Here is a 13,258-nt window from a genome sequence, read left to right as displayed (position 1 = left end):
CCATTCATATTAAAAAAAACAACTTGGTGTAACAGAGTCAAGTCTAGAGCAAATACCCTGATGGCTGTTGGTTCCACTAGATTATCTGACGGAACATTTATCAATGGCTCATATAGCGAGAGAAGTCGGAACCATCTTACATTTTCTGTGCTACGTCGGGTGTCAAAAAGTGTGACACCGAAAGCGAACAACATTTTAGAAGGAAAGGATTGATGTCGTTGTGGAGTTTTTTAAAGCAGAATGTCTTCACTCCAGACTCTCAAACAGTTCGTCAACGATCGTCTGGTCGCTGCTGCTGAAGAAATATTCGAAGTGTTTCAACAAACTGTGTCCGAGTTGGAGAACGAGTTGAACCGTCAGCGTGAACAACTGGACGTGTTTCTGAAGCAACCTGTGCTTCATCTACAACCTTTAGGTCAGTACAACACAACTGTTTGAGTAATGACAGAGATTGTATTAAGTTAAATTTCAAATATAAACGATTGAATTATTAGGATTATCATCAAAGGCAGATATGTTTTACTGGTAGGACCAAAGCAGATTTTCACGATCTTAAAATTCATAGAAGAACTCTTAAAATGGCTCCAGGAAGTCTGCAAACTCAAGCAAGTTGGTGACAAAATGCACATTAGAAATAAGGAAACCAAATATCGGAACACATGTCTTGTGTATCTCTGAAATGTCCATTTTCTACCCACTCTCATGTCCACTAAATATTTGGATTAATATGTCTTTTTAAAGTTTTAGACAAAAATGTTTGTTCATTTAATGTAGCGACTGGAACTCGGTTGTCTTTGTCTTTATCTTCGTCTATAAAGAAACTTAAAAACATTCAAATACCTCCATACTGCTCGACTGTAACGTTCATCTTGTATTGAAGCCTCCACATAAGGAATTTGTTCAAAAGAAAAGTTAAACAAGTCTGTATTTTAAGATTGTTTTTATGAACATTATTTTGTATATTATTTGATATTTGTAAAATAGTTCAAACTAAATGAATAAAATATTAATCATATGAAACATAAAAATGCGTTACCACTAAACGTTAGAAAAAATACTCCCTAATAATTTCCTTTTCTATAATATCATTTTAATGTCATTTTTTGCCAAGAACACTACTCTGTATACTCCCCTCTACACCGTCTACTCTCTGTGCTGTCAGAGATGCGAGTGTTTTGCTAAATCATTGAACAGAAAACAGAACATTGATCTAATCTCACTAAGATTCTTTTATCAGTTTTGTTACTGAAACAATGAACGTTTATTTCTGCAGACGTCCAGAAGCTGAGTGTGACTAAACAAGAAGAGTCTCCTGAGCAGGACTGTAGACCCAGTCTTGACCTTGAAGACCAAGAACCTCCAAACAACACTGGTGAGAAGCAGGAAATACCTGCTCTTGTCCAAGTGAAGAGTGAAGATGAAGTTCAGAGAGATGAACAACCTTCAACCAGCAGCTTGACTCCACACATAAAAACAGAAGCTGATGAAGACAACTGTGGAGGATCAGAACCAGAAATAAATACACATCAGTACTCTGACCACCAGACGCAACTCTCTTCTGAATGTGACACTGATGACAGTGAAGACTGGAGAGAAACAAATGAGGTTCAGTCAGATTCAAACTCTGTTTCAACTGTTTATATCAGTGAGAAGAAAGATGATACTGAATCACTAAAATGATCCGTATGTGGGAGATCATTTTCTGAAAAGCCTGCTTTTACTTGTTTGGTTTGTTTAAGATGTTTCAAAATGGAAAAATATCTAAATAATCACATGAGAAGTCACAAAAGTAAAAAACCTTTCAACTGCTCCCTCTGTGGCAAATGTTTTCCACTGAAGGCAGCCCTAAAGAAACACACAAGAATTCACACTGGTGAAAAACCCCATAAGTGCTCACACTGTGGTAAGTGCTTTAGACTGAGTTCATATCTGAAAGAACATATTAGAATTCACACTGGTGAAAAACCCTATAAGTGCTCACACTGTGGTAAATGCTTTACACAATGTGGGAATCTGAAAAAGCACATCAAAATTAATCACACTGATGAAAAACCCCATAAGTGCTCACACTGTGGTAAATGCTTTAGACAAAGTTCATATCTGAAAAAACATATTAGAATTCACACTGGTGTAAAATCATTTGGCTGTTCTTCCTGTGGTAAACGATATACTCGGAAGGGGAGCCTGAATAACCACATTAAAACACACACTTAAGTAAAACTTACATTTTTTCTTTATCCTTTTCTTCGCCATCACAGCTGAGTTCTGTTTTTATTTGTCTCATCTGTTGTTGTTTTGACGTGTTTCAATGTTTGTTAGATACAACTAAATGTGACCTGATTATACTACTTAAAAAGTATGAATATTTTGTAAATCCACAATAAAGTGATTTGACACAATACAAGTGTTTGTCTCACACGCATTCTTCACGTGCCGGCAACAGAACTGATGGAACAAATTAAAACTTTTATTAATGTAATAGTTTGATATTTTAAAACAAATAATAAGGCAATAATGAACATTTTCAACTGGTCTTTGTAACCTTTCTTTTGACAGGATTAACTTTTAACTCCTTCACTACACAGAATAGGAATCCTTGAAAATGTATTGTTGTCTTTATTAAATATGATTAACAAATAATTTATATTGGGAGGTTAAATATAGTTTACATTGACATTTCTGCCATTCATATTAAAAAAAACAACTCAGTCTAACAGAGTCAAGTCTAGAGCAAATACCTTGATAGCTGTTGGTTCCACTAGATTATCTGACGGAACATTTATCAATGGCTCATATAGCGAGAGAAGTCGGAACCATCATTTCATTTCCTGTAGTACGTCGGGTGTCAAAAAGTGTGACACCGAAAGCAAACAACATTCTAGAGGGAAAGGGTTGATGTCGTTGTGGAGTTTTTTAAAGCAGAATGTCTTCACTCCAGACTCTCAAACAGTTCGTCAACGATCGTCTGGTCGCTGCTGCTGAAGAAATCTTCGGAGTGTTTCAACAAACTGTGTCCGAGTTGGAGAACGAGTTGAACCGTCAGCGTGAACAACTGGACGTGTTTCTGAAGCAACCTGTGCTTCATCTACAACCTTTAGGTCAGTGAAAATAACCTTTTGGTCATTTTAATGTAGTTGATCCCACTCTGGAGTCATTGTTAAAATGTAATTTATAAGAGTGTTACAGATTAACTTGTCACTGTAACATTATAATTACGTGAATAAATCACTTATTTCATATCCAGTGTTTTTAATTGGTTTTCCTTATGTGGCTGGACATGGTCAGATAAAATTATTATTTTAATTTAAAGGAAAACCAAATTACGACACCTTCGAAAATGCAAGGCTTCAATAAATTATTAAATGATCAATTATGACTGAGGACAATAGGATACAATTGACTGCAGCAGCTTTTTGCAGAAAGTGTCCAGTGACATCATGATGTCGGCTGATTCGGGTCAATACACTATTCTTGTTCTCTTGGATCTGTCCTCAGCTTTTGACACAGTTGATCACCAGATCCTGCTGAGAATCCTGAGGGATGAAGTGAGACTGTCTGGGTCTGTGTTACAGTGGTTCTCGTCATACCTTTCTGGGCACAGTTTCAGTGTCTCAGTCAATCAAATAAGGTCTGAATCGGCGGATCTGTTGTGTGGAGTCCCTCAAGGTTCTGTTTTTGGTATGTTACTATTTTTGCTGTACTTGAGTCACCTGGGTAAGATTAATCAGAGGTTTCCTGATGTTTCTTACCACATTTTTGCTGATGACATCCAGCTCTACTGCTCTTTTGATCCAACTGAGCCCCAGAGGCTGAACAGCTTAGTCAATTGTTCGCTAGAAATCAAACAATGAGTGAAAACACTCTACAGCTAAATGTGGACAAAACTGAAACTCTGGTTATTGCTCCTGATGATAAGGTTCCAGGGTTGAGTCAGTACTTGGGTGACTTAGGTCAGTCTGTCAAACTGAGCCTGAGAAACCTGGGTGTTGTATTTGAAAAAGAAATGTCTCTAGTTCAACACTGCAGAAAACTGACCAGAAACTGTTTCCTTCAACTGAGAAAAATCTCTAAACTTGAAAATGTTGTCGGAACATGATCTGGAGCTTGTAATCCATGTGTTTGTGTTTTCTTGTTTGGACTATTGTAACAGTTCATGTCTTAACAAGAAGGATCTGTCTCGCCTGCAGTTGATACAGAATTATGCATCGAGAATTCTGATCTGCTCTAGTAGAAGAACTCACATTTCCCCGATCCTTAAAACTCTTCACTGGTTGCCAGTTTATTTCAGGATCAATTTTAAAATTCTGGTTCTTACTTTCAGATCTATTCATGGTCAGACCTTCCATCAGTGATCTGATCCAGCCTTACACCCCAGCTCGGGCTCTGAGGTCTGTGGATCAGAATCTACTGATGGTTCCTCGCACACGGTTCAGGACCAGAGAAGAGAAATCCTTCCAGACTGTTGCTCCTAAGCTTTGGAACCATCTTCCTCTTTCTTTGCGCTTGATGGATCTACTGACTCCTTTAAGAAACATCTTAAGACACTTTTATTTGTTCAGGCTTTTCCTTGATTCTCTGGAACTCCTGTGTTGTTCTCAGTGTTATCTTGACCTTTAAAGTATATATTTTATTGAGTATTGTTTTGATTGTTTAAGCGCTTTGTGACCCTGGTCTGGAAAAGCGCTATATAAATATACATTGCCTACTAAATTACTTATCTACAAGGAAGTACCGGGAGTAAAACCCACTCATCATCACACCCCGTCCCGTTCATTCTCCAGCTCCGCTGGCGGTCCTGAACCGCTCGTCTTTCGTGAGATCCGACCGCCACACATCTCTACAGCTGCCTGACCAGCAGGGGCGGTAGCTCCTCGTCTGGTCTTGGAACCGCGAGAAAACCTGTGCGTAAAGGTGCCATGGTGCCTCCGTTTCCATGGCGTTTCTTTGCCGCCAAACACGCCAAGGGCCTTTTCTTGACAACGCTGAGGGGGAAAGGACAGACCCCCGTCAACATAGAATGTCTCTAGAAAATGTCAACAAGGAAGTGAAAGTAAACGCCGCTGAACTGGAAAGTAAACTGGAACTGGCTGCTCTCAACACTCTTGTAGGGGAGGACAACAGCATCTGGGCAACATCAGCATAATGAGTTTCCATATTCTTAGCTCATCAGCTGACGGAACCCGCCAAGCTGGCCCAAACGTCAACACCGAAGTGAAGGTAAACACAGCTGATTGATCCGGTCTCGCCGACATCTGTATCTTGAAGGGGAATAAAAGACAGTGATCGGGGTCCGTCGCTCATCTGTGTGGACGGACCCGACTATGAAAGAATGGACTAAGATGTTAGACAACACTTTAAGTTATGTGGTGAGAGTAAAAAGAACTCACTGTCACAGGCTTGAAGCTGCGCGCTCTGCCAGTAACACTCTCATAATAAACCACAGAAGAAGAATCTGTTCATGTCCTCTAATGCCATTAAGTGTATTTCATTGAAAGAGGAGATCTGCTGCATCTTCGGTGTCTGCGCAGATGACAGTTTTCCGGGCGTCGAGTGAACTGCAGGAGGTCCATGTTGTCTGTAAGAAATACTTGCCTGGATCGCTCTTGCATACCTCATGGCCAATCCCCCTGCAGCGAGCCCCGTTGTTAAACGCCTGGCGTCCTCCTCGTCGCTGTGTGTTCACAATCGAGGGACAACTCAGCGCAACTGAAAAACCTAAAATATAGACTTGTTTAAGTTGTTTTTTCCGATCTATTCCTTATGTTGAGGCTTCAATACTAGAGGGATGTTACAGACGAGCAACACAAAGGTATTTGGATGTTTTTAAGTGCATCATTTTGGATTAGAAAATTAGACTAGACTAAATAGACATTGATAGCTCAAATTAAATAATCAAAATGTAAATCAACAAGAACATGAAAATGTGTACCCCAAAAAGGTTAAAAAAAAAACTTGGTAATTTATTTTTGTATTATATTATTGTATAAGTTATTTGCCAAGAAAACTACTCTGTATACTCCCCTCTGCATCGTCTACTCTCACATATATGACTGATTTGCTAAATCATTGAACAGGAAACAGAATATTGATCTAATCTCACTAAGATTATTTTATCAGTTTTGTTATTGAAACGATGAACGTTTTATTTCTGCAGACGTCCAGAAGCTGAGTGTGACTAAACAAGAAGAGTCTCCTGAGCAGGACTGTAGACCCAGTCTTGACCCTGAAGACCCAGAACCTCCAAACAACACCAGTGAGAAGCCGGAAAAATCCGCTCTTGTCCAAGTGAAGAGTGAAGATGAAGTTCAGAGAGATGAAGAACCTTCAACCTGCAGCTTGATTCGACGCATAAAAACAGAAGCTGATGAATTTAACTGTGGAGGATCAGAACCAGAACTATATGCAGTTAACTACTCTGACCACCAGAGGCCACTCTCTTCTGAATGTGACACTGACTTGAGAGAAACAAATGAGATTCGGCCAGATTCAAACTCCAGGGAGGTATCAAATGTTGATATCAGTGAGAAGAAAGATGATTCTGAATCACTGAAATACTCTGTATGTGGGAGAACATTCTCTAAAAAGTCTGCACGGACTTGTTTCGTTTGTTTAAAAAGTTTTAAAACTAGACAAAATCTTAAAAAACACATGACAATTCACACAGGTGAAAAACCTTTTAGTTGCTCATTCTGTGGTAAATGTTTTTCACAGAAATCAAACATGAAGAAACACACAAGAGTTCACACTGGGGAAAAACCCTATAGTTGCTCTGACTGTGGTAAATTCTTTACACAAAGCGGGGCATTGAAAATGCACCTAAGAAGAGTTCACACTAGTAAAAAACCCTATAACTGCTCCTACTGTGGTAAATGCTTTACACAAAGTTCAGAACTGAAAGAACATATTCGAATTCACACTGGTGAAAGACCATTTGGCTGTTCTTCCTGTGGTAAACGATATACTCGGAAGGAGAGCCTGATGAACCACATTAAAACACACACTTAAGTAAAACAAAGAGAGACAACTCAGTTGTGTGAAACCTTTTTTCTACCTCACGCAACCTTACATTAATACAATGTTACATTTAGATTTTTAGAGGATAGTAACTTTGTTTGAAAACCTACTTTGGATAAATGTTTCCGCTTACAGCCCTGTTGGGTTTTTGAATTACTTTTCCATTTGTCCCACACTCATATTTCCATCATGTTGTTTTTCGTTAATTTAAGTAATATTATTTAACAATTTTATTCGTCATCACAGCTGATTTTGTATTTGTCTCGTTCTATTTTCATTGACTGTTATACGCTGTTGTCCTGTTGTCTGTGTGTCATGTGGACAAAGTGAAGAGTGAAAATTACTCTGTGTGAGGAAGATACATCAACTAGTAGCTTGAATCGATAGATAAAAACAGAAGCTGATTAGTACGACTATGAAGAAATTCCAGCATAAAGTCATACACTTTTCCAAACAGGAAAATTCACACTGGTGCAGAAACACTTGGCTGCTGTTCCTGTGGCAAACATTTTAAACTAGAATACTCTCTAGATAAAATGCGCAACTTCTCTCAGTAGTGTGAAATCTTTATTTCGACTTAGAATGTCTGAGGCCCAGCTTGTCTCCCTGCTAACACTCTGTACAACCAAATAGTTTCTGCCTCTGCTAAATGTCCTTTGATGTAATGTAACTGTTTGCTTACATGAGGAATGTAACTTTTTTTTAAGTTGTAAATTGCTTTGGATGAATTTGACCTTAATGACATGTAGTGTTTTGTTTTAAATGAATAACTTCCATTCGTGACGCCCAAAAATTACAACATGTTGGTATTGTTCATGTCAATCTTAATATTTTTTTTGCCTTTTCTTCGCTATCACAGCTGTTGTTTTTTAGATTTTATTTGTCTCATCTGTTGTTGTTTTGACGTGTTTCAAAGTTTTGTAGATGAAACTGAATGTGACCTGATTATACTAGTTAAAAAGTATGAATATTTTGTAAATCCACAATAAAATGATTTGACACAATGCAAGTATTTGTCTCACACGCATTCATCACTTGCCGGCAACAGAACTGATGGAACAAATTAAAACTTTCATTAATGTAATTGTTTGATATTTTAAATTAAATAATGATGCAATAATGAACATTTTCAACTGCTCTATGTAACCTTTCTTTTTACAGGATTAACTTTTAACTCCTTCACTACATAGAATAGGAATCCTTGAAAATGTATTGTTGTCTTTATTAAATATGATTAACAAAACCTTTCTATTGGAGGTTAAATATAGTTTACATTGACTTTTCTGCCATTCATATAAAAAAACAACTCAGTCTAACAGAGTCAAGTCTAGACCAAATACCCTGATGGCTGTTGGTTCCACTAGATTATCTGACGGAACATTTATCAATGGCTCATATAGCGAGAGAAGTCGGAACCATCTTTCATTTCCTGTGGTAGGTCGGGTGTCAAAAAGTGTAACACCGAAAGCAAACAATATTTTAGAAGGAAAGGATTGATGTCGTTGTGGAGTTTTTTAAAGCAGAATGTCTTCACTCCAGACTCTCAAACAGTTCGTCAACGATCGTCTGGTCGCTGCTGCTGAAGAAATCTTCGAAGTGTTTCAACAAACTGTGTCCGAGTTGGAGAACGAGTTGAACCGTCAGCGTGAACAACTGGACGTGTTTCTGAAGCAACCTGTGGTTCTTCTACAACCTTTAGGTCAGTACAACACAACTGTTTGAGTAATGACAGAGATTGTATTAAGTTAAATTTTCAAATATAACCGATTGAATTATTAGGATTATCATCAAAGGCAGATTTGTTTTACTGGTAGAACCAAAGCAGATTTTCACGATCTTAAAGTTCATAGAAGAACTCTTAAAATGGCTCCAGGAAGTCTGCAAACTCAAGCAAGTTGGTGACAAAATGCACATTAGAAATAAGGAAACCAAATATCACAACACATGTCTTGTGTATCTCTGAAATGTCCATTTTCTACCCACTCTCATGTCCACTAAATATTTGGATTAATATGTCTCTTTTTAAAGTTTTAGACAAAAATGTTTGTTCATTTAATGTAGCGACTGGAGCTCAGTTGTCTTTGTCTTTATTTTCGTCCATAAAGAAACTTAAAAACATTCAAATACCTCCATACTGCTCGACTGTAACGTTCATCTTGTATTGAAGCCTCCACATAAGGAATTTGTTCAAAAGAAAAGTTTAACAAGTCTGTATTTTAAGATTGTTTTTAGCAGAAGCTGCTAGGCCATCAGCCTGAATCTTGCACACTGATGATGCAAAAAAAAGAAGCAGAGAGACACGCAGCTTTCACTACAAACAAACTTAAAATATAGACTTGTTTACGTTTTTTTTCAGATGAATTCCTTATGTTGAGCCTTCAATACTAGAGGGATGTTACAGACGAGCACCAAGAAAGTATTTGGATGTTTTATGAGCATTATTTTGTAAATTATTTGATATTTGTAAAATAGCTCAAACTAAATGAATAAAATATTAATCGTATGAATCATGAAAATGTGTAACCCCTAAATGTTGGGAAAAAAAATACTCTCTAATAATTTCCTTGTCTATGTTGTAATTTCATAATTTGTTTGCCAAGAACACTACTCTGTATACTCCCCTCTACACCGTCTACTCTCTGTGCTGTCAGAGATACGAGTGTTTTGCAAAGTCATTGAACAGAAAACAGAACATTGATCTAAACTCACTAAGATTCTTTTATCAGTTTTGTTATTGAAACATTGAACGTTTATTTCTGCAGACGTCCATAAGCTGAGAGTGACTAAACAAGAAGAGTCTCCTGAGCAGGACTGTAGACCCAGTCTTGACCTTGAAGACCCAGAACCTCCAAACAACACTGGTGAGAAGCAGGAAAAACCTGCTCTTGTCAAAGTGAAGAGTGAAGATGAAGTTCAGAGAGATGAAGAACCTTCAACCAGCAGCTTGACTCCACACATAAAAAAAGAAGCTGATGAAGACAACTGTGGAGGATCAGAACCAGAAATAAGAACACATCAGTACTCTGACCACCAGAGGCCACTCTCTTCTGAATGTGACACTGATGACAGTGAAGACTTGAGAGAAACAAATGAGGTTCAGTCAGATTCAAACTCTGTTTCAACTGTTCATATCAGTGAGAAGAAAGATGATACTGAATCACTAAAATTATCTGTATGTGGGAGATCATTTTCTGAAAACCCTGCTTTTACTTGTTCGGTTTGTTTAAAATGTTTTAAAAGGAGAAAATATCTCAAACATCACATGAGAATTCACACTGGTGAAAAACCTTTCAGCTGCTCTCACTGTGGCAAATGTTTTACAGTGAAGGCAGCCCTAAAGAGACACACAAGAATTCACACTGGTGAAAAACCCTATAAGTGCTCACACTGTGGTAAGTGCTTTACACAAAGTGGGGTATTGAAAAGTCACATCAGACGAATTCACACTGGTGAAAAACCCTATAACTGTTCCGACTGTGGTAGAAGCTTTCACCATAGTCTGGAACTGAAAATACACATCAGACGAATTCACACTGGTGAAAAACCCTATATCTGTTCCTACTGTGGTAAATTCTTTACACAAAGTTCAGATCTGAAAAAACATATTAGAATTCATACTGGTGAAAAACCATTTGGCTGTTCTTCCTGTGGTAAACGATATACTCGGAAGGAGAGCCTGAATAACCACATTAAAACACACTCTTAAGCCAAACAAAGAGAGAAAACTCAGTTGTGTGTAACCTTTTTTCCTCCTCAACCAACCTTATATTGATACAATGTTACATTTAGATTTTTAGAGGATAGTAACTTTGTTTTAAAACTGTTTTAACTTTTCCATTTGTTCCACACTCATATTTCCAACATGTTGTTTTTCGTTAATTTAAGTCATATTATTTGACAATTTTCTTCGTCATCACAGCTGATTTTGTATTTGTCTCGTTCAACTTTCATTGGCTGTTATACGCTGTTGTCCCATGTGTGTCATGTGGACAATATTCTAAACAAGATTGTCCTCAGCACACTTATAGACCCAGTCTGGACCTTGAAGAACCTTCACACAAAAAAGGCGAGGAGCAGGAAAATGTTTTTCTACTGTCAGTGAAGAGTGAAAATGACTCTCAAAGTGAGGAAGATACATCAACTAGTAGATTGAATTGATAGATAAAAACAGAAGCTGATGAGTACGACTATGAAGAAATTCCAGCATAAAGTCATACACTTTTCCAAACAGGAACATTCACACTGGTGCAGAAACACTTGGCTGCTGTTCCTGTGGCAAACATTTTAAACTGAAGGTGACCCTGCAAGTTACCTTTAGAATACTCACTAGATAAATTGATTGAGTTCGCTTAAGTCTCATCTGTTGTTGTTTTGACGTGTTTCAATGTTTGGTAGATAAAACTGAATGTGACCCGATTATACTACTTAAAAAGTATTAATATTTTGTAAATCCACAATAAAATGATTTCACACCAGACTCTCAAACAGTTCGTCAAAGATCGTGTTTCAACAAGTGTTGGAGAACGAGTTGAACCGTCAGCGTGAACAACTGGACGCGTTTCTGAAGCAACCTGTGGTTCATCTTCAACCTTTAGGTCAGTACAACACAACTGTTTGAGTAATGACAGAGATTGTATTGAATGTGATATTGAGTTTAATTTTCAAACATAAGCGATTGAATTATTAGGATTTTCATCAAAGGAAGATATGTTTTACTGGTAGGACCAAAGCAGATTTTCACGATCTAAAGGTTCATAGAAGAACTCTTAAAATGGCTCCAGGAAGTCTGCAAACTCAAGCAAGTTGGTGACAAAATGCACATTAGAAATAAGGAAACCAAATATCACAACTCATGTCTTGTGTATCTGAAATGTCCATTTTCTACCCACTCTCATGTCCACTAAGGATTGGGATTAATATGTCTCTTTTTAGAGTTTTAGACAAATGTTTGTTCATTTTAATGTAGCGACTGGAGCTCAGTTGTCTTTGCCTTTATCTTCGTCCAAAAAGAAACTTAAAAACATTCAAATACCTCCATACTGTTCGACTGTAACGTTCATCTTGTATTGAAGCCTCCACATAAGGAATTTGTTCAAAAGAAAAGTTTAACAAGTCTGTATTTTAGGATTGTTTTTAGCAGAAGCTGCTAGGCCATCAGCCTGAATCTTGCACACTGATGTAATGAACTATATTCAATGGAAACTGTCTTTGAAAGCTAATTCACTCCTCAGGATCTGTGTCAACATTCCTCCACGTTAAGACAACACCAGACCAGGTGGTATTTACATTTCACAACCTTGCCAGAGTAATCACAGCAGGAAGGGTGATAGTTCAGGGCAATAAGTTCCTTTTGCCCGAGTTCCCAAAGCAAGAAGGGTATCATGAGTCGAGCAGGACAGGAGACCCAGATGCGGAAGTGTGAATAATCCTCGGAGGAATAGCTCAGAATAAAAGTCTTTTAATGATCCAAACGGTCGGAACGGACCGGAACAAAAAACAAAGACGCTCGGGACGGAGGCAGGGCACGGCTGGAGATCGGGGTCTCGAACAGCAACTAAAAACAAAAGGACAAAAAGACTCACGTGAGTAAAGTAAAGAGCTGACAACGTCAGGGGTTCCCATAGGATTAAGAGTTCAGACTTCAAACGCGGAGCGAGAGCAAAGCTTGCCAACCTGGTCAGGAAACTGAATACTCTGTGGAGTTCTTCCGGGTAGGGGTGCTCCTTATCAGTAGGAAGAAACCGCCATACAATCATCCCCAGCCGCGCACCTGCCAGCGTCTGTCAAGAGAAAACACACAGGACACAAACAAACGGAAACACACCTTCAAAATAAAACACGAATGACATAAACATGACAGTACCCCCGCCCCTCTAGGTAGCGCCTCCAGGCGTTCTACCCGGTCTTTCCGGGTGCTCCCAGTAAAAGTCTCGGAGGAGGGAGAGGTCCAGGATGAGTGAGCGGCTATCCAGGAGCGCTCCTCTGGACCGTAGCCCTCCCAGTCTACTAGGTACTAGTAGCCCCGACCTCTGGGGCGAACCTCCAGGATCTTGTGCACTCTGTAGGCGGGGTGATCGTCAATGATGAGAGGTGGAGGTGGAGGCTCGGCTGGCGAACTAGGAGGACTGGTAGTGACAGGCTTCAGGAGGGAGACGTGGAAAGTAGGGTGGACCTTGAGCGACGGAGGGAGCTTGAGGCGCATGGCAGTGGGACTTATGATCCTCTCGATCTCAAAGGGCACGGT

General features: G+C 38.7%; 1 protein-coding gene and 1 pseudogene across 4 annotated transcripts; both read left to right on the top strand.

The window, feature by feature from the left end:
* The first annotated feature begins 198 nt into the window (after window positions 1-198).
* LOC148087474 (uncharacterized) lies at window positions 199-2,370 on the top strand (annotated as a pseudogene). The gene is made up of 2 exons (XR_015710858.1): window positions 199-415; window positions 1,274-2,370. The product of XR_015710858.1 is annotated as an uncharacterized LOC148087474 (transcript).
* A 519-nt stretch (window positions 2,371-2,889) lies between these two features.
* On the top strand, window positions 2,890-11,471 carry LOC148087473 (uncharacterized). Of its 3 annotated transcripts, none has more exons than XM_087788445.1 (2): window positions 2,890-3,098; window positions 9,777-11,471. In XM_087788445.1, the coding sequence occupies exons 1-2, from the start codon at window positions 2,924-2,926 to the stop codon at window positions 10,718-10,720; spliced, it is 1,119 nt and encodes a 372-aa protein (XP_087644571.1). In that variant the 5' UTR covers window positions 2,890-2,923; the 3' UTR covers window positions 10,721-11,471. The 3 variants fall into 3 exon arrangements, with proteins under 3 accessions (XP_087644571.1, XP_087644581.1, XP_087644563.1); XM_087788455.1 differs by lacking the exon at window positions 9,777-11,471 and adding an exon at window positions 6,155-8,000; XM_087788437.1 differs by lacking the exon at window positions 2,890-3,098 and adding an exon at window positions 8,507-8,713.
* The last annotated feature ends 1,787 nt before the right edge of the window (window positions 11,472-13,258 follow it).

This window comes from Callionymus lyra, chromosome 1, assembly GCF_982586985.1.
Source record: "Callionymus lyra chromosome 1, fCalLyr1.hap1.1, whole genome shotgun sequence".
In the NCBI taxonomy this organism is placed as follows: Eukaryota; Metazoa; Chordata; class Actinopteri; order Syngnathiformes; family Callionymidae; genus Callionymus; species Callionymus lyra.
This window is presented reverse-complemented; position numbering and strand designations above follow the sequence as displayed.

Coding starts and splice junctions, on each gene's coding strand:
- LOC148087473 (XM_087788445.1), top strand. CDS start 2,924: ATGTCTTCACTCCAGACTCTCAAACAGTTCGTCAACGATCGTCTGGTC. Junction 3,099..9,776: donor GCTTCATCTACAACCTTTAG/GTCAGTGAAAAT, acceptor TTATTTCTGCAG/ACGTCCATAAGCTGAGAGTG.